The following is a 21,881-nucleotide window of genomic DNA, read 5'->3' as shown; positions in this document are numbered from 1 at the left end:
ATCTGGGAACAGCCCCTGATATGGTAGAATTACCCTGGTCTGTGGCCCCTAAGCCTTTAGCTCTCTGTCCTTGAAATCTATATCCCAAAGCTCAAGATGGTTGCTGAGTAAACCCCAGAGAGACCTTTCCCCTAACCACCACTTGTTCACTTTGTTCCCCTGAAGCCTGCTGTCTGCTTGGAAAATTTCACACACAAGTCTTGGCCTTGCCTGAGTCAGTGCGATCCAAGGCCACCATCCCTTGTGAGCCTCTCTGAGCCCTTCCTCCCTGAGCTTGAGCACCCACAGGCTGTTCTGGGGCCTGGCCAGCAGCTATGGGCAGAAGCCAGAGGCCTCAGTGGCAGTCCCAGGTTCCTGCACTCAGGGCAGAAGAGCAGGACTTGGGGCTGTGTTGGCAAACAGAAGAAGCCACTTGGTCCCCTGGGAAGCAGAGGAGGTTAGGAGGCTGCTGCTTTGGCAGACAGAAGCCTTTCACTTGAGTCATCAGCCAACCGGCTGAGTGTTATGGGTTTAGAAATACACATACAAAGCTGAGCATTTTTTCCATTTCTAAAATTTGGAATATATGTATTTTCTAAAACATTCACCAGTGTGTCATACACAGCTTATCCATGAATCCTCAAAGAGGCACAGCAGCCCCTCATCCCAGAGGTCTGACCCAATAAAACCCACATCAAGAGGCTGGGCCCTTTTAAGAAAAAAACATTTCCAAGTGGGTATCTTGGAAAACGTTTTTGGAAAGCACAAGAGCCTCTAGAAGATTTGGAAGAACAGTTCTTAAGCTAAAGACCTCAGGAAGTCTACACTACCATGATTTAATGCGTTATGTGCGCACAAAAGTATTTTATTTAGCACACATCATGAAAGGACGGTTCTCATGTAGGTGAAATTTCCAGATGTTAAAATACACCCCTTTAAAGATCCAAAAGTGCTTTTCTAAAGGGTAAATGATAACATCTTAAGTCATGGCCCAGATTTCTGTGTCTTAAACAAAATGACACTCAAGGGAACTCAACTATTTCTTGATTCAGACTTCTGATTCTAAACTTCACTTTTTGTGACACTAGTACAATATCATATTTGGATCCAACCAATTTAGATTTGAATTTTTGTTGGCATTTTAAACTTTCAAGGCCTCAGTTTCCCCTTTAAAAACCATAACAACTGCTTTGCAAGTTTGTTGTGCCTTTTTTATGTAGATGCACAACAAATTAGCAACTGCATCTGTACCTTATTGCTTTGTCGTGGGAAAGTTTGGAACTATTTCTTATCAGGGCTCTTGTTGTCCCTTCTTATATGAGTGGGCCTGCTTCTACAGCTTCTTGCCTCTGACTTTTTTTTTTTTTTAAGTACTTTTAGTTTTTACAATTTTGCCTCAGAAGGTCTTGCTGTCTCTTAGGAAGTTCAAGTACTGGAGTCTCAGCTTTGCCCTAAGCCAGTGTCACACCAAGGCCACCACTTCTACTTGGTTCAGACAGCCATGCTTACAGCAGAGCAAGAACTGATGAGTGGCCCCAAATGACAAAGCATAAGGGCAACAGTGCATGGAGTTGTCTGTCTTAGTTTAGACGATTAAAATATTTCTCTTCTGCTCTCCCTATCCCCATATTCTGGATATTTAAGATTTTGGACATTTGGCCTCTGGCTAGTGTCCCAGGTAGCCAGGTAAACAACCAGTAAACACCCGGTGCACCCAGTAAACATCCTACATTCCAAACAGCCAGCTGCTGTGTCCACCTGTATAAGGAGCCCTGAGTTCCCAGTGGTCAGGGCCCCTTCTTCTTTCCCCCTTCTCCCTCCAGCAGCCTGCTCCCCCACCCTTCCCTTCTGCTCCTTGGTTCCTCCAGTTCTCTACCATGGGCTCACACTTCAAACTCCCAAAGCCATTTACAACACCTTGATTTGCTTGCTTTTGTTTATGTGTGGTCATCTTGTGTTCTGAACATTTAAGTTCTTCAAGGGCAGAAACTACATATTTTATTTTTAAACTCATGCAACATTTAGCCCTAGAGGGTGCTAAACAGGTGTTACCAGGTGATTGTTATAGTGATATTTTTACATTGGAGACACCAGGGCATAGGTGACATGAAAAGAACCTTCCATGTTCATCCCCCTGAGGCCACAAGGTAGTGATAGGAGGTGGATAGGATCCTGGCTATGGATGTCCGTCATTACTCTGTGACTTGGGTCACTATACAACAGAATAACAATAGATTATTCATTCATTCCTCAAGACAGTAGTTACTAAAACCCTAGAATGTGCCAGGCATGATAAATAATACCATTGGGCAAACTGTGATAAGTAAATTAGAGTTTGGGAGGAGAAGGCAAGTGAAAAAAAAGTTATTAAGATAAAGCTGTCATATCTGGAATGTCATCTATGAGCTTGGCACTTGATTGAGTACTTTACAGTCACTGTCTCCTTTGATCTTCACGACAAAACCTGTGACCTGTGATTGTCATTCTTTCCATTTTATAGCCAAGGAACTTGGGCTCAGACAAGTTAAGTGACTGACCTTGGGTCCCACTGTCAGAAACAGCAGAGAAGTGATCTGAAGCCAGATACTCTACTTAGCACACTATCCTTTACTCTCCTGCCGTCTGCCTCCTCCACACCATGTGCTCTGGCCAGTACGTGATGTGGGCTTACTGTGTGACGCCGGGGTACTCAGTTCTACCTAGATTGGGGAATCCAGAGGGTCTCCCTCCCTGGAGGAGGTGATGCCTGCAACATCCTGAGGAAGTGAGTGGGGCCGAGGGGGTGTGAGTGTGGCTGGTGGTCCTGGCACAGAGCAGCATGCTCAAAGACACGACGGGGCTGATCCTGTGGCTTTGGGAAACAGAGAAACTGAACATGGATGAACTTGATTTCCCTTCCTGCGAGCATGGTAAGGATAGAGTAAGCAGGGCCGTCCTTGTGACTTGCTGATGCAAAGTGTCTTACTGGCAAAGAGAGGCCTGGGTAATGCTATTGAACTTTTATTTCCTGGCAGGTGACTTCCACCATTGCCGGAGGAGAGGGGCTATGGGCAGGACGCAGGAAAGGCTGCAATTATAGGAACTCTGCTGCTCCCATCCTCCCTGTCTGTGGTAGGATCTCTACAGCTCATACTCAGGGTCCAGAGATCCTTATTCTGATGCTTGAACATGGTTTTGGGCCTGGGAAAGTCCAGGTACCCTGCTGGATTAAGTTCCTTGTGTGAATTTACTCCTACCCAGCCTCTCTCTGCACCTATTTCTTTCCTCAGTGTGGAAGGCACTTCCTTATGCTTCAGTGTGGCTTCAACTGGGATCTGCAGAAGTCTCTAGAAGGCCAATAAAGTAGGGCTCGAGCTTGTGGTGCAAGAGCTCGGGAGGGACCCTCGGGCTGATTACTCATGACATTATGACAGATTTACTGCCTGCCCACTGCAGAAACACTCCAAATCCCCAGGGACCCCGTGAGCAGTAGAACTTGCCTGTATTGCAACAGCCCTGTTAATGACAGAAACAGATCCACCCCAGGTTTGAGGTGCCGTCCTGGGCCCCAGCCTGCTAAGTGGTACTCAGCTGGCCGCTGACCTCTGCTTCCAACCTTGACCAAGGACTCCGCCCGGTGGCGACCAGAGCTCACTGGAGATGAGGGGGAAATAACTCACAGATTGTTCTCCTCCTCTTACCAAGGTTAAAGAGCAGTTGGGACAATGGTTATTTTTGGAAGTTTGTTTTTAAATATGCGATGTTGCAATCGCAACTCTGTCAGTGCAAGCTTCACTGTGGATATCTATCTTAACAATGCGTTTTATCTTCTGATGGAGAAAATCACTTGAGATTTTGTCATACACAATCCCATTTGTTCCACCTCCCAAACCTGGCACTTTCTCTACACCTACAGGTCCCAGAGGGCCAGCATTTCACCCCATGTAACTCTGCGTAATTCTCCCATCTAATTACACCGCTGAGAGCGAGTCTTCTGAAATTCAGTGGGAAAGCTGGGTGTGGAGGGCATAAGGTAGTGAAGGAGCAGACATCAAGTAAAGGCATGACTTTCCTAAAAAGGGATTGGTGGATTTTCCTATAGTCATGAGTCCTATAGAAAAAAGTATACTCTCTTTGTTTTGTCTGTTTTAGTGATAAGGGGATTTAAATCTTTAGATGAAGAGAAACTCAAGAGATAATTTAATTCCATTCTCCTACTTCTGCCTGGATAAATCATCCCAGAAAAAAATATATAAATTAGCTGCCCTTGTCTTTTCTTCTAGAAAAAAGCTTTCATAATCGTCCTTCATCATGGGATCTTGTACCTCACAACTCCTTTCAGTTGATTACAGGGTAGAGATGGTTGTATTTAATTTACATAATCAAACATTTTTTCCTAAAAGGAAAATCCCTGAAAAATGTTAGCTGGGTCAAAACTAAATTGGGGGGGGGGGGAGAAAAGAGAGAGGGGAGAGAGAGAGAGAGAGAGAGAGGGAGACTGGCTTAGGGTTAGGAGGGCAGTGTAGGACTCTACATGATAAAAGAATATCCACGTGATTTTTAATACCTTTTTCCTAGCTTTGTAGCCAAGTATCTTGGCAGTCTTTGTACATTTTTCTGCTCTGCTCTGTTAGGAACTCAGGTATATGTTTGTAGGCAGGATGAAGAGATTGTCAGTTAGGCAATAATAGCAAACATTTACCCAGCTCTCGCCAGAAGTCAGATGCTGTCCACATTTAACTTCCACAGCAAACTGAGGCTGGTATTATTCCCCCTGAGCAGATGGAGATACTGAGGCCCTGGGAGTTCACACAGGCAGCCCTGGTAGGGCTGGACAGGAGGCCAGGCAGCCCAAAGCTGCTTCCTCATAGCAGTGTCAGTCTGCCTAGAGCTGTCACCTGCTGTCTAGGAGTCAGGTATTTGGCGCCTGATGTTCTTAGATAGCCTCCCTTTTCTCTTTTTTTTTGCTTTTCTTTGCCGCTTCCTGCCACGAAATCATGTTCGGATGCCAGCCAGGCAGTCAAGGAAAGAGCGGTCTTTCTATGTCTCTGAGCATGAGCTGGAGGCCTCCGCACTATCTCCTTCCACCCCTGCTCCCCTAGCCCCTCCACCCCCTCACCGCCCTCTTCAAATTCCCTGCCATCCCCACCACCACCTTCATTCTCCAGCTGGAACCCGAAGATGTGAGGGCCAGTAATGGAGTGTCAGCGGAAGTAATTGATTCCTCACACATAGAGAATCCGCCTGCCTTTAGTGTCAATGGAGCTGAACCAGGCTTGGGGAGGGTGAGCGAGGCGTGTAAACAGTCCATGGCTGAGCTGTTAAGGGCCAAGCTAGACACACCGGAGGGTGAGCAGAGGGAAACAGTGGAACAAATAATTGTTTTATTGGAAAGGAAAGAAGTAAATAATATTTCAGCCTAGGAACGCGCAGTTGGGGAGGACTGGTGGCAGGCTGAGAGAGGAAGGGTGCGTGAGGCAGGTTCTAATGGAAGAGTTTTTTTCCTTTGTCTCAAGGTAGGAGGTTTCATCCCCTCCCCACCTCCCTGCTCCCATTACCATCATTATTATCATTAAAATAATTACTGTAACAATTACAGTTGATGAGACCTCAGGTTTATAGAGCACCTTTCATCTGAAAGTTCCAAGTGATTTATCTATGTCTCATCTTTTGAAAGTGGTAGGAGAGTAACAGAGTATTATTATTATTATTATTATTATTATTATTATTATTATTATTATTTGGGGGTCTTATCTGTTGGGAAACTGAGGTCCAAGCAGATACAGGATTTGGTCCAATCTCAGGGCAGGACACTGGGTTAAATACTAGGGGTATCGACTTCTCTTTGGGGGCTCTCTGCTGCTGTACTCTTCCCCACAGTACCCTTAACTATGCATGGGTCTTACAGCTCATCCCTGGCACTTATGTAACCCCCACCCCATGGTTGGGGGCCCTGCTGGTGGCAGCAATATGGTGCCAGCCATGAAGCCAGCAGTTTATGCACAAAACAAACAGCCTGCTTAAGCTGTGAGATAAACAATGGTCCTTCAAGGTCTGACTCACACTGCTCCCATCCTGCTTGGAGACTTCCTGCAATCTGGTTCTCTTTTTTTTTTAGGAGGCTGTGTCCTTTCTAGATATATTCCATCGTAGTTTTATGACTGTCAGACCAAAAGCACCAACTATTCCAGAATATCTACCACTTCCACCTCCAGGAAACGCAGATCAGCCCTTTCCGGATAGAAGGGGGACTTCTGTGATGGGAGAGGTGTGGGGTGTCACTTTCATGGCCTGACCTACGCTGGCTTTGCACCCTATGCAGTCACTATGCATCCATCCATCGAGGGTGCAGTGACTGAGTGAGTGGCGGCTGGAAAGGAGGACTCAGTTCCAGCTGACTGGCCAGGAGGGCTGAGGGCGGCCGATTCAGAATCTCCACCCTGGTGTGTAGCAGCCCCTTCCTTCCTGGACATTAGCACAGGCTTGACATTTCCACACCCCTCCACACCCCAGTGCTTTTTGCATAGTAGTGACAAGTTGGCCCCTGGAGCCAGGAGCAGCTCTGAGCTCTGTAACTTGAAGCTCTGAAGCATCACACCTGCCACCTACTCCCAACTGCCCCTGCTTGGATTTCTGCATGACACATTTTTCAGACAAGTTTTGCATCTTCTCAGTTTTGCTATGGAGGCTGAATGTCAGCAAAGGGGGACAGAAACCTAAATCCTAGCAAAAATGAAAAAGGACTTTTGAAGCAATGATTGATCCCTAGTGCCTAGCACACCTCAGTTTTCAGAAGGCTCCCATTTTTTGGACAGATGGGAAGGTGATGATTTTGCACTTACAATTGGATCCTCTGGGAGTAAGGGTTAGTGAAAGCCTGTCCCGAGGGAACCATGCACTGGGCAAGTGGAGGGTGGCTGCCAACGCACCAGGGCCTCCAGATGACGTGGTCTACTTCCCCTCAGCAGTTACCAGCTGCCTTGTGCCCCTTCCAGTCAGCCCTGAGAGGCACAGAGGCGCAATCCCTGTGCCCATTTATAAGACCAGCTCACTGAGATAGAACAGTATGATCAACCCACACTAGTACAGGACAATGTAGTGAGTCTCGGCCCTACGAGGATTCATTTCATATTGGAGTAGCAGCAGCAGCAGGTACTGCCTCTAGAAAGAAAGAAATGCACATAAACTGCAGGCTCCTCTTACCTCCTTTGTACTCTGGCATCATTACAGAATGTTAGCAAGTTGACCACGGAGGATGAGGAGTGTATGGATGCATAGCAGGCAAAAGAAAGATGGTGAAAACAGCTTGTAAGAAAACAAACTTCGCACTGACACCGGTTGCCTGGAGAATCATCCTTTCCATAAGCAAGCGAAGCTGGGCAGCTCTGTGGCAGCCCTGTGGCCATAACATCTCAGGAATGTGCCTTGCTGGGGAGCAAGGCAGTGGGGGAAGCTGTGATCACCCTGAGGGTCAGGGCAGAAGTGCTGTGGGCTTTGTTGTGTGCCCTTAATTCTCTACAGGTTCCCCTGCAGGGAGACTTATCAGCCACCCTGTCTGCAGGGTCTCCTTCCTCATGTTGAGAGCGGTCTTGGCAGCCTGTTCCACCAGGAACAATGAGATCGGCAGGCCCCTCTCCATCATCCTGGGGCTTCTGCGGAAAAACAACCAGCAATTATAAATAGATGTTATTTGTAGTTTCCATTTTCTTGCCTTCAAGGTTTTTAAAAATAATTCCTTCAGTTTGTTTTAAGTTATTCTTTCAGCATACTTCCTTTACTGGGTGGTCAGACTTCCTCCCTTCTAAAGGGCTGTGGTGACCCTGGTTGTGAGGAAATTGCAAGTAAAAAGCTTAATCTATCAGAGATTTGTGGGAAGAGGAAATCAAGAAAGAAAATGCAACGGCAGACAAGCCCTATGAAAAAGGCACTGGGAACCAATACAGATACACAAGCAGACATAGAATTTTGGAACTGAGGCCTTGGAGTTAGATTAGCAATAATAAAAATAATACCAGCAATAAGAAAAATAACAGCAGCAATAACAACATTGACTCATTGATCACTTCCTACATGTTGTTGGGATGCTCCAGCTCAAATGGTTGAGTGTCTTGCTGTTCACCACCCAGAAAATGGGGAAGAGGCAGTTTTGGATCCAGCAAGGCAGGCTGGTTCCACTACTTGGGCTCAGGACCACAGGATTGAAATAAAGTCTCAAAAATGTAAGTGACTGAAGCACTGCAAATGGATTTTTGCAGGAGAAGGATTTGGAAACCCAGCCACAAGGCAGGGTGCATTGAGACTGTAACCACAGCTGCTTCATCTTCTTGGGTCAGTTTTGCAGGGTTTCGCATGCCCGTAACTCTCCTCTTTCTCAAATGTACCATCCTATTTTGTGTGAATGGTGGTGTCTCAGACATCTGACACTCTACAGGGCCTTTCTAACCTTTCTACCACCCTGAAGCTGGGAGCTGTCACTACTTCCATTTCATAGGTGCAGATACAGACCGAGTAGGCACCTTGTCTGCAGCCAACAGGGACCAGCAAGTCTGTCCACAAAGCACAGATGCTGTGTTTCCCAGAACACACCATGCCCTCATAGACAGATGCATTTTTGTGTCATGTCAGGTTTCTCCTGTCACTGACCCCATCCCCAGGGAAATGTACACACACACAAAAAAATCAGTATACAATTCAAGGGGTTCCCCCAACCCACTACAACTCCATTGTGAGCCTTCTTGGCAATCCGTGGACTTCAAAATATATGGATGATAGTTTAAGAGCTTATAAATACACAGGATCCTATTTTCTCACTGGATGGGCCATATGTTCACATACGAGTGTACATGCACTTATAAAAATACCACGCTTACGAAAATTAATATGCTATCCCATCTGAACACTCACAAGCTAGATTTCTTCTACGTGAATCTTGAAACTGTGAATTTCAAATCTGCTCACTCTTCTCATTCGTGATTTGTCTATTAATTTTGGCACATCCTTCAAGCTTTATTTAAACAGAACAACTAACTAAAAAAGAGCAAGCTTTCATTAAGTCTGTTTCATCCTCTATGTCCATTATGTGGGAACCTAACTGAGAGTAAGAGGTTTCTTTCTGCCTGGTACCCCCCTGATGGTCTGTGACGCTGCAATCTGTAATTTCTGTTGCTGTCAGTTCTTCACTCAACAGTGATGCAAAAGAGAGGAGTCCATGCCCACAAGGAGATTGCCTAGGTTCAAACCCTACCTCTGACCTTTTATTGTCGTGTGACCTTGGGCAGGTCACTTAACCTCTCTGAGTCTCTGTTTCTGCATCTGTACATGAATGGCAGTCATTACAGGGCCAGGTGTGTATTCAGTGAGGATTAAATGAAATAATATCTAAATTGAGAGTCTGCTGTAGCCACTCATTAACATGTAATAGCTTTCCGTTGTTGCACTAGCTTCTTATGAAATGAGTGGTACCAATGAAAGGGAGAAATTCAAGGAAATGAAATTTATTTCTTAAAAAGAATGTGACCTGACAACAAGCAGATTTCTCCATAAAGACTGGGTGTGCATACTGAGCCCGAGCTTCAGGGAGCCTGAGCTGACCAGAGGCCTTAATGTTCTGCAGCCCAATCCCCAACCTCCCCCTTCTGCAGGCAGCATCTTCACTGGGGAGTTGGGGAGTTGTATGCGGCAATGCTGGCTTTCCCTTCGATTCTCCCTGCAGGTTTTAATGTAAGGATTAATAAGACAGCGTTGGTAGCCGTCTTTGAGCTTCCTGGAAGAAAGGCACTCCAGGAGGTGGTAAATTCTCAGGCCTGGATAATCTACTCATGAAATATGGAACTTTGAAAGTGTGAGAAAAATCTCAAATCACTTTGACAGCATTTTAATTATAGTTGATTTGTTTGCCACTAATAGTGAAAATGCTGTCAGCATGATTTGAGATGTTTCTTCCCCACAAAATGTTATATTTCATGTTTTTGTGTCAGGAGGCAACATTTTGGTTTTCAGACACAACCAGAATAGCTCAGGGAGTGTGTTGGGGCCAACGGCAGAGGATCTAATGTGGACCAACCCATTAAACTCTTTGAAAAAGTGTCATGCTGGCAAGCATCTTCCCAAACATGCAGCACCCACCGCAAGTCCCTTATTCATTGATTCACTCAACTAACAGTGATTCCCCCCTCAGTGCCAGGTGCCAACAAATATTATAAATCCAGCAGCAAAAAGGCAAAGTCATTACCCCTGTGGTGCTCACGAGTGCAGGAGACAGATCATAAACCATGCACGGTATATTGGCAAGAACTTTCTAGATTATAGTAATAGTTAAGGAACAAGAATACAGTGAGATAAAGAAGAGGAGCATATCATCTGAAATAGGGTGGTCAGTGCACACTTCTCTGAGGAGGTGACATTTGCACTTAGGACTGAAGGATGAGAAACAGCCACAGACAAAGCAAACAAAGGGTAATGCAGGTAGAGGAAAGAGCAAGTACAAAGGCCTAGGGGCAGGAAAGAGCTTGCTGTCTACAAAATGCCATAACCATCCTATGAGACAAGCAGCATGAAAGGATGCATTGCCTGGCTGACAAAGGTTTTGACTTCCAGACTCGGGCACCAGCCTTTTCATGTGTAGACCCAAATCCCAAAGAATGGGCACAGTATTCTGACTTAGAGGACCTGAGCACTCCAGTGTAGAAGTCCTATCACACTCACTTTGTGCCCATCCATAATGGTGGACGTTCTCTGGGGCTAGATGTCATCCTGCACTGAGGGAAGGGCTCAGCATGGGGGATTTTCCAACACAGGCAGAAGACCCTGCTGGGAAGAGTCAGGTACGGATAGAGTTAGGACACCAGGCAGCCTCTTTTCATGTTTGCCCAGTGATGAGAGCAAGAGATGAAATTACTGCTTGTTCATATCTCTCCTGTGTACTTTCAAAATTAATTCCACTGTCAAGATTCCCACACCCCAGATGTGGGTTTGGGAAGAAGAAATTAAGATTTTGAGGTTGAGAAAGAAAGTAGAGAAAACATTCTCTAGACAAATGCTCCACATGCAGCTGTCAGAATCTCTGGTGAAAAGTAAGGAGGTACTCAGGAAACCATTTTAGAGAGAAAAGAACCGAGAGTAGAGATGGCTACTCCAGCTCAGGAAAAAATAAATAAATAAAATAATAAGAGGTAGTATTAAAGCTTTGAAAGGAATTTTTCATTTGAGAGAGATTATGCATAATGAAATGCAAACACGGTAGTTAATACATCCCTTAGCTTGTTTGTGTTGCCTTCAGGAAAAATGAATACCATGTTGTGATATGAGCAGCTTTTTAAGTTACCCTACTTGGCTGTCCTTGGGGTGAGTGCTGAATCTGTACCCCAGATTCTTTCCACCAAACAAACCCTGGAGATTCAATGCGGGTTGCAAAGCCATAGTTATTCCGAGGCCACAAACTTCCTAAGCCTCTTCACAAATGAACCTGACAACACGGAAATTTCTAAGGAGATTTACTCCAGCTGTAGCAAATCCTTAATAATAAAAAATTTCCCCAAATGAGTCAGTCACGCGGGAGGGAAATGACACATTCTGTATGAAGTCAGCATGTCATTTGGAGTGTGCCCTTTATATAAAAAGCCCAGCCAGAAGGCCATGTGGTTAAGTGGGGCTTGTCCACAGGGCAGAACCAGGATACTGGAAGGAAAGGGGAGTTCAGCCACCTAAGCTCGATTGTAACTCTGAGTTGCTTTTCCCCCAAGCCAACCTGATAAGAAAATCCATTTTTCTAAGAAGTTCAAGAAAGGGCTGATTATTTGCTTCACAAAAGGCTTCTCCAGAGGGGTCCTTTAACTAACAAGCTCAGAGAAAGAACTTATAATATGACTGAATTAAAGGAACCTTTTTTCAAAAAAACATCTCTTCACTCTATGTGTATGTAGATATAGAAGGATATATTTGTTGGTGGCCACATTAAAAGACTGGATTGGGGGTGGTATATACATTGAGTAAATTGAGGCAAGCTTGCAGCAATGGAATTTGTGGGAATCCCGCCTCTTGGCTGGTTTCGTTAATTCCCTAAATGACTCCGTGGCTGATTAGCCAACCACTTCTGAGGAACAAGCCCATATGGGGGCAGGGAATCTCTTTGTCCTTCCTAATGGAATTCTTAACCCAAAGACTAGTTACAATATTTTTTAAAAACTATTGGGGCTGGGGATTTAGCTCAGTGGTTCTGTGGCCTGCCTTGCAAGGACAAGGACCCAAGTTCGATTCCCAATACCAAAAACAAAACAAAACTATTTATTGAGGGCGGGCCATGTCCCCAACACTATTCTAGGTATCTGGACATGCCCTGTGTCCTCTGATCCTCACTACAGGTATGTGATGATGATGATTTACTTCCTCATTTGATAAACCTTCAGAGCTTACTTGTCTTGGCGATTCTACTTTGAAAAGAGAGACTTCAGAAAAGTAACTTTACTTTATATACTTTTGGCTTCCTAAAGAAATGTAGGCTTATCATGAGCAAGTTAGATAATAGAGGGAAACAAAGAAGAAAGTAAAAATTACCAATTATCCCACCATCCATGTATCTGTCTCACCACTGTTAATATTTTAGCAGGTAGTCTTTCAGACAGGAAATAAATGTATATATTATAAAACATTCTTCTAAAAAACCTACCTTTTTAGGGGCTGGGGATTTAGCTCAGTGTCACCATGCCTGCCTCGCAAGCACAAGGTCCTGAGTTTGATCCCTGGTACCAAAAAAAAAAAACTACCTTTTTAAGTTAACAGTATGCCATGAACATTTTTTCCATAAAAGTGAAAATTCTAGATTTACAGCACCATTGACTATAGCAGCAGAATATTTCATTTCATAAATACAGTTTACCAAAATTGATTTACTTGCCCCATAGGGTTGAGTTTTTGATATCCTGCTATTTATAAACAAAGCATCTCCTTACCCTTTACTTTTTTTTTTTTAATGTATGCCCAAAGATGCAAATACATCTTGGCACAATTGCCTGATTATTTTCTTAGGAAAACTTTCCAGCAGAAGAACCACTGGATTAAAGGCTAGGTACATATTAACTTCTATCACATTTTGCCAAAAATGCCTTCCAAAATGTTTGACAGATTTACATCCCTGCTTATATTGTACCTCTGCTCATTTGCTCTTTCTTGTGGGGTAAGTCACTCAGCCTGTAAAGTGGGTGTGAAAATACAACAAACTGCAGTTAAATTTCTTATGCCAAAGTAGTAACACTATACACAGATTAGACTCAGTCAGGTAAATCTCACAACACCCGTAGGAGAAAAGTCCTAGTATCCCTGTTTTACTCTTATTCTCCCCATTCCTGAGAGTCAGCTAAAGTGTGATCAAGCTTGATCCAAACCTAGCTCTGTCTACTTCCGGGACTGGGACTCTGATGCCCAGAGCCCAGCACGCCGCCTCCAGGTAAGCTGGGCTGCCCGGTTAATGAATACAGGTGCACACAGGTGCAGCCTCTCGATTGCTCCTGGAGAGGGACTGCTTGTCTGCTGTGTTTACCTCAGGGTGGGAATATCGAGGAGGGGTTTTCCAGAAGGCCTGGGAAGTTTCCCCTGAGAGCAAACTCAGCATCTTTTCACTTTTGATTTGGAAACAAGGAAATCTACCACCTCCGACACCGAAATCCCAGACCTGAGCAGATTCCCCCACCCAGGCCTTCTCAGCCTGCCCCGCAATCCAGCTCAACTTCCACAGACTGGAATCAGCTGCAGCCCTTCTTTGAGCTGCACAAGCCCAGCCCTCAAGAATGAACAACTCCTGGTCCACTCCTCATTCTTCCTTCACAGGCCTATTTATTGGAAGTGGTTGAGGAATCTGAAATACGGCTCCCACGGGCTGAAGTGAGGCCTCAGGCCACTCCACTTCACATCAGCCACTTCTGCAGACAGCCAGCTCCCACAGACACCCGTGTGTCACAGAGCCGCAGGCACACCCCCGGGGGCACATTCTGGCCCCTCTCTCCACTCATGAGGAAGAGATTTCTTAAGTGTTGCTTTAACAGGTTGATGCAAAATAAACCCAGGGAATGGAAGGCAAGGGAGATGGATGGTTTTGGTAAACAATAGCACAGTGGCCAGCAATTTGAAGGGAGCTGGTGGAGAAGTTTCCCACCACAGCAGTTGTGACAAAGGTATCAACTCAGATCCTAGAAAGGAGCACAGGCAGGGCACAGTGAGGACTGCCAGAGCATGTGCCATGGTGGACAAGTGGGTGTCTGTCAAAATAAAGTAGGACCCTGTGTGTGCGCGGCAGCCCGTGAACCTGGCTAAGACTACTGCCCCTGCTCTGTCGGAAAGGAGCACAGGCCTTGGCTCAAGGAGGGCAGCCCACCCCACCTCTTCCTGTGACTAATAGTTGTGTGCACATAGACGGGGGTCCTCAGGGCTTCACCCCTGCTTTTGGAGAATGGTTTTTATTGCCTTGTTTAATATGTGCTGGTTCCTTTTTCAAATGTGTTGTTGACTCGATGCTGCTGAAATGAACTTTGCAGAGTCATCTCAGGGAGTGAGGTGGCCCAGTGGCATGGGGAGTCTTTGACACTCTCAATCGAAGATAAGAGAGAATGACCCAGGAGGAAATTGAAATGGGGGGGCACAGGAAAATAAATATTTCTGAAAACTCTGCAGCATACATATTGCATATATATTTTTATTCTATCTCCATCCCAAACTTCTGGAGTGGATATTTTTCTTCTCGTCTTACAGACGAGGACATTGGTGCTAAAGGGGTTAGGGGGTAACTTGTGGTGACACAGAGCTAAGAAGGAGAAACTAAGGTTCAGATAGATCATAATGGAAATAAAAATGGTGTTAGGGAAAGAAGGAAACAGTGTTTTAAGATCTTTGAATGACACTGCTGCTCTTATGTAAACAAGAGATAAGGTGTCCTGCCCATGCACTCATGTGTCACTGATGTGTGACTTTAACCCAGCAGTGCAACTTCCTGCATCTGTTTGCCTTTGACACAGGCAAGAGAGATGTTCTTTGTTTATCATTCTGAAACACCTGACCGGCTGCAAGTGGTTGGAGCTGGAAGAGATGTCTTTCTCTGCTCAGGCTGATCTTTGCTCGTCTGTGTCACTTTCTCCATCCCCATGTAGGTATGACTTCATTGAGATTCGGGATGGAGACAGCGAGTCTGCAGACCTCCTAGGCAAGCACTGTGGGAACATTGCCCCACCCACCATCATCTCCTCGGGCTCCATGCTCTACATCAAGTTCACATCCGACTATGCCCGACAGGGGGCAGGCTTCTCCCTGCGCTATGAGATCTTCAAGACAGGTCAGTGTGGCCCTTAGTAGAGTGGGGACATGAGCGTCTTAGAGAAGGTGGGATACGGAGGGGAGTGATGGGTGGGAAGGACTGTAGCTTCATCCAGAGGCTCAAGCTGTACCTGAGGTGCCCTGAGATTGAAAGGTGGCTCAGGCCATGATGTGACCTGAGGGAGCAAACTAAGCACCAGAGAGTTGGGAGCTCCAAATACATGGAAAAAAAAGCTTTTGGAAAGAATCTGATTTTTGTATTTTTTTTTTTAATCAAACTAATCTTCTTGGGAAAAAGAAAAATTTGGTAGAACTTCTTCTCAATTATTTCCTGGTTTAATGTTGACTTTATTTGTAGTTGCAAGGGGCTAGAGGACATGATCTTTTCATTGTTTAGAGTCTCTAAAGATCTCACCACAGTCCCCTAAATGGGGTCACCCTATAGCTTTTCAATTAAAATATGGCTCTTAGAAATTTTTCTTGGCCATCCATCCTACCACCTCTGCCCATCAGTCCCTTACTGCTCTGCACTAGCGATACAGAAGATAGCAACAAGATAGCAGAAGAGGGCAGAGACATTGACTGCTTGATTTCAGTAGGTTCTCCTTAGATTCCTCTAGGACTGAGCATATGCGCCAGTGTGTATTTCTATGACTGAGAACACCAGACTTACATTCACACGCTGCTCCCTGAGCAGCATGTGCTCTCTGATGGGTGGCACTCAGTATCCTGAGGCTGGCTGAGGGAGCCATGTCCTCCAGTTCTCTCTGGTCCTGCCTGCTCCCCACTTCCCCACTGCAGAAGCTTCATCTCCAAGGGCCTCTCCTCTGCAGCAGCCTGAGTTTTACAACTCGCAGTGGAGTCTGGTTGAAGGGGAAGTTGTCAGCCCTGTCATCGAGAGGCCCACAGCCGGCGCCTGTTGAGTTCAGTGTGAGGGGAACTATTCATATATATTTTCGTTTTCATTAAACAGCTCTTGAAAGGAACTAGTAGCTGCTGAAAGCACTTTTTATATCCACTCTGTCTAAATATTTGTCAGATTGGCCTGAGAGGATGGAATTAAATGAAGGGGAGAGTCATCAGAACTGTGTCATGCCAGTGTGGGAACCTAGGCTGTCAGGGGATGCAAGTCTCAAGATTGTCCATCTGTCATGAATTTTCATGCTTTGGGCCACAGTGAAGTCATAGGGTACTGAAGATGTGTGTGTGTGAAGCTTGGGACTGGGATGAGGGCCCTTAGTAGCTTGATCCACATGCCTTGAGGCCTGTGCAAAATCTAGATCAATGCCACCAGCACTGGTGGGACATGCCCTAGAAGGAACAGTGCAGAGAGGGGAGAGAGAACGAATAAAACAGTGTTAGAGCTGGGGATTTAGCTCAGTGGTTCTGCCGCCTTCCCTGTAAGCCCAAGGTCCTGAGTTCAATCCCCGGTACAAAAGAAAAAAACAAAAACCAGTGTAAGGGTAAACCTCTTCTAGTGGGGAACAAAAGTGTGTAAACCCTCAGTCCCCAGCATATGCATAGTTGATGTTGCTGGATGAACATATGTAAATTGAGGGAAATGAGTAAGTGCTAGGTGAAGGTACAATTAACATGCTATGGTTATGAAAATGGGAACAATCAAGGGGCTCTCTAGAGTCTATCACTTGGCAAGATCCCTAGTGCCAAATTTATCACTTGCCTCCACTGTCCTGACCATGAAAGGGAAGCAGCCCAAACAAGATCTTCCAGGGAGCTGCCCAAAGGAAATCAGAATAAGTGTGAGCAGCCATGAAAGCTCACCTCACTTCCAGTCTCCTGTCTCCCAAGTTAGCATTTCACAAGGCACAGTGCCACATTCTCCAGAACACCACCGAATAAGGGAATAGTAACTCTATCCATCATGCACATTCAAAAGGAGGATATTAAAAGATAAAACACACAAGAGGATATCATAATTCAACACGGCTGTTTGGATGACATGCTGAAGTAGAATTTTGAAGGAAGCAACAAGTCTGTGAACTGCCAAGAAACAATGGTGCCAGCCAAGGAAGGTAGATGACTTGGCAGGGAGCACCTGCTCCAAGGACTGTGGTTGCCTTTAGAAGAAACTGTTGCAGGAACAGCCCTGCCCGCAGCCACGCTTCTGAAAACATGAATGAAAGATGACAGCATAGGAGCCTTCTCAGGGCCACTCAAACCTGCCATTGTGCCCATCTGGAAGGGCAGCTCTCAGCGTGAAAGAGAACTGTGTATAAAACTCATACATGCACGAAGATGCAAAACCCAAAACTAAAAAGTTTAGAAAGATGAGCATTCTTCCAGGTGCCACTTCTTGTACCCATGTTTCCACGGTTGCAGTCCTGAGGGAAAATATACAAAGTTTACGTCATCCACAGAACATGAAAGAAATGGGTGGACTTGCTGAAGAAATCCAAACAAACACAGCTATGTTTGCTAGTCAGATTCATAAAAAGAAAGCAGGGGGAAACTGTAAACACAGATACACAAGCAGCCGCACACAGGGCTGTGGCAGCCTTTCTTTGGCAAGGCTGTGCAGCAGAGTTACACTGAGTGATATGAAGCCACAATGCAGAGACAGACAGGCGACATGTGGCTGGAGTGGAAGGTTCCTGTTTGCGTACATGAAGTATAAAAGATCCTCTGCATTACCAGACCATCCACCAATAAAAGGTAAGCCAAAGCAAGTCACAGACTCAGAAGACGTCAAGTCACCCAATCCTCAGCAGAGTAGAGAGAGGAATCCTTAAGTAATTTCAAAAGTAACATTGGAAACAGTGGCAATATGTTTTGGGTTTCGTTTGTTCTGATGTTCCTCTGAATAGAGTTCAAGATCAAGTTTTCTTTCCTAGTGCCCAGTGACATTTCTGAAACTGCAGTTTCTAAGGTCATTCACAGACAGAGAAAACCTGAAGCATCTACTGCCCTCACCCTCTAAATTAGGAGCCAAGTTCACCTTCTGTAGTCAAGCCAAGGCCAGCTTTGCATAAAACCACCATGTTTTCATATCTTTATATGTGTAGATTCTTCTTCCAATTGCAGTTACTATAAAATTTACAGTGGGAGAACACATAGTGGTCATTTTTCCACACCAGAGTTCTTTGTTATGAAATCATTCACTGCAACCCAAATTCTCCAGCTTCTGTGAGAAAGCATTGAGTGGACCTAAGTATTTATTGACTGAGTTATTTTTTTAGACTTTATCCTTATAACAAATCACAGAAACAGATCTTGGATTACACAGATTTCTTCGAGACTCAGGGTTTATCTTTTTTTTTCTGGGCTTTCTTCTCCACACTGGATAATCAGCTGTCTTTCTAATGTTTTGACTCTGATGCAGTTAAAAACAAATATATGGTCTTAATAGACAAGCTTGATTTTTCTGCATAAAAATGAAAAAATCGGAAAAAATTTTCCTGACGAATATAACAATTTGCCCTTCAGTATCCAAGGCTAAAAAAATTCCTTCTAGCAAAGCAGGACTCAGGACCCTGGAAACTGCAGATGGTTTAGAATCTCACATTCTCCAGGCCTGACCCAGACTCACCAGATAGCCATTATGGAAGCCTTTGTCCCCACCAATGAGAGGGACCAAAGGAAGAGCCCACCCTGAATTTCCTACTCACAGGGGAGAGGTAAAGATTCTCTTGCCTTCTGAGGGAATGACAATAGGACAAACTCTAAGAGAAAATGTCAAGATGCCTTTTCTAGCTCTCAGGCCAGTCGTGAATAGAGAGTTAATTTCCACCCAGCCCTATGTGAGGCTTCCTAAGTGGCCCATGTGGAGAAGGCTGCATAGCAGCCACAAACTCTATAACCTTTTCAAAATTCCTCTTGGCCCCCTGAAGACCTGCCAGCTGGCTTGGCTTTGTCAAATTGCATCATCCCAGGCCACTGAGGAGGCCCTCTGGACTTTGAGGCCCAATGGTAAACACTGGGGGGGGCGCACCCTTCTCTTCCCTCCGGGCCTGGCTGCCCTCTCACATCTCTGGTCCTGCCCTGCCACTGCCAGCCCTCTGAATGATGGAGCATAGAGCCTCCAGGATGCTGCACTTAGAGCTTCTAAAGAACCCATGAAGGTTCGCTCCTGCCTTGTGTCAGCAGTTCTCACGCTGCTGAGGTGCAGCATGGGAGAACAGAGGAGACAGCAGATGGATAGGTGGGGGATATTGGGATTTCCTGTCCATGGGGCCAGGGATTTAGTTCAGTGACACTGCGCCTGCCTGCCTTGCAAGCGCAAGGTCCTGAGTTCAATCCCCAGTACCAAAGGGAAAAAAAAAAAAAAAAGAAAATCAGTTCCTGTCCTGTCTGCCCCCTCCTCACTTATTTGCACGCCACCTTTTCCAAGTCAGACATTTGCCACTTTCCAGAAAACATCAATAAAGAGACTTGCAGAGGGGCCTGCTCTAGGACCTGCAGATAAAGACATCTCTGCAGGTTAAGATTGACGTATTGACATCACATAGTTATATTTCAGCTCGAACCCCAGAGGATACTTTCTGCCAGTAAACACCTGGCTTATTGAGAATTTCTGTGGTTTTTTTTTTCTTTCGTGCTTAGAATATCTATTATCCTCCTCATAAATCCTGCTTCCTTTTCTTATTTTAAAATCTGAACGTACCAAATGCAGCATTTACGTCAGCTGCCTTAACTTGTGCCCGTTCTTGCTCTGTGCCTATCTCTGGGTCCGGGAGTCTGAGTCTCTGTATACCCAGGATCTTTGCAGGGTTCGGCTTTGACAAGTGGTGGCTGGGTGAAGCACAAGGGCTCTTTTAACAGCACTCCACCTAGAGGCAGCGGGAGATATGGTGGCTGTAATCCTCTTAGGAGCTCCTGCTGCTGTCCGAGCTTGCACCAGGCTGAGAAGGAGTGCCGCGTTTAACCAGAACACCCCTAAGCGTCCCCAGAAAGTAGACACAGAGCTTGGGAGAGAAACAAGGCCATCTCCACCACAAAGGAACCAGAAGCCTTCCAAATGTCAGTACGCTGCTGCATTTTTCCAAACTTGGTGCTGGAGCGGCCTTTAACATCCCGGGCCCCCACTGTGATCCACCGGCTAAAAAACGTTGATTGTTAATTGTCTGGCCATTACAGAGCCGCTCGTTTTAGTATAGTCATGACATGAATGAGACCCAAGCTCCCCTTTGCCCCTCCCCTGAGGCACCTTGGGTCTTGGAGGCAGAAGGGCCGCTTAGTTGGCTGTGTACAACGGGGGCTAGTGTTGAGGTCAGCAGTAAATAAGGGGTAACATTGTTTTCCCTGCTGGCAACCAGCAAGCCTTCCTTAAGGACTGAAATAATTTACATTTCTGGAGTGAGCAGCTGAGTAACTGAGAAAGAAGACTCTGTTCCTCTTTGCAAGATCGATCGCTCTCTCTTTCCCTCTCTTTCGTCCTCTCTCGTCTCTCCACTCTCCTATCCCTCCATTCCTCAGTTGCTGCTCTTACCCTAATATGTAGAGCAAGCTTGCTGAGTCTCCCTAACTTCCATCCTAAAGAGGGACTGGCTTGAGGGCTTGAAATGCAGAGAAGGAGAGTATGTTCTTTGCTCCAGGGGCCCTTGAGTGAAAACAAAAACCTCATGAGTAGGGGGATTTGGGCCCAAACATTTAAATAACCCATGAAACAAGGGCAGCAAAGAAAGCCTTGTTCCTAATGCTGCAGCTCTCTTTGGTACACAGGCTCTGAAGATTGCTCTAAAAACTTCACCAGCCCCAATGGGACCATCGAATCTCCTGGGTTTCCTGAAAAGTACCCACATAACTTGGACTGCACTTTTACCATCCTGGCCAAACCCAAGATGGAGATCATCCTGCAGTTCCTGACCTTTGACCTGGAGCATGACCCTTTGCAGGTGGGAGAGGGAGACTGCAAATATGATTGGCTGGACATCTGGGATGGCATTCCACATGGTAAGTGATGTCACTGTCATGAGGCACTGAGTTTCTTGGCCTTTGTCTGTGAATTGCTTTAGTAATTACAAGAAAGGAGAACAAAGGCTCTCATGGGAGCCATAATGACTTTCTCTTTTTTTCCTCCAAGGATTGGTTTGAGAGAAATTATAGGAATGTGGTCTGTTTTCTTGGAGATATTTTCTTTAGACTGAAAGATGGAAAGTCCTTTGGGTAATGTCTTTTTTCACACCAAGTTGTCAGGATAGAAAGTGACTCAGTGGCCAAGGACTCTAGAGCCAGACAGACTGGGCTCGAATCCTGTACAGCCTCAGAAAGCTACTTAACTACTTATCTTTGATTTAGCTGTGTAAGCTGGCTGCTATCACCATCATTATTATTACTAGAATGTTTTTGGCGAGGGGGCATGTGTACCGGGGATCGAACTCAGGATCTTGCACTTGTGAGGCAGGCGGTGGCACCACTGAGCTAAATCCCCAGCCCTAGAATGTTATTATTAATATAGGAGTAGATGCTTAAAAGTGCATCACTCAAAGCCACGAGAAGTCTGAGAACCTTGGGTATAGTCAGTATTGGAAAGGAAATGAGTCGTTCACTTTTGCAGTTATTCTAACCATTTTCTAATAGAAGAGAGACTTGATGACTAAGCAAGAACAATTTCATCTCCTGGGAAAAGCATAAGATTTAATCAGGAAGCTAAAGTTTGGGTCCCACTG

General features: G+C 45.4%; 1 protein-coding gene across 5 annotated transcripts in view; it reads left to right on the top strand.

Moving 5' to 3' along the window:
- Nrp2 (neuropilin 2) overlaps positions 1-21,881 on the top strand; it is a 112,619-nt gene that overhangs the window by 18,383 nt on the left and 72,355 nt on the right. For all 5 annotated transcript variants that reach the window (XM_004851163.4, XM_004851162.4, XM_087206261.1 and 2 more), the window contains exons 3-4: positions 15,093-15,274; positions 20,935-21,165. In XM_004851163.4, coding sequence (XP_004851220.1) covers positions 15,093-15,274; positions 20,935-21,165 — 413 coding nt within the window. The remainder of the gene's footprint in view (positions 1-15,092; positions 15,275-20,934; positions 21,166-21,881) is intronic.

This window comes from Heterocephalus glaber, unplaced genomic scaffold, assembly GCF_053883595.1.
Source record: "Heterocephalus glaber isolate CG9 unplaced genomic scaffold, H.glaber_assembly_v1.0 deba00000621, whole genome shotgun sequence".
Classification (NCBI taxonomy): domain Eukaryota; kingdom Metazoa; phylum Chordata; class Mammalia; order Rodentia; family Bathyergidae; genus Heterocephalus; species Heterocephalus glaber.
Note: the sequence above shows the minus strand (reverse complement) of the source record. Positions and strands in the feature narration are given on the sequence as shown.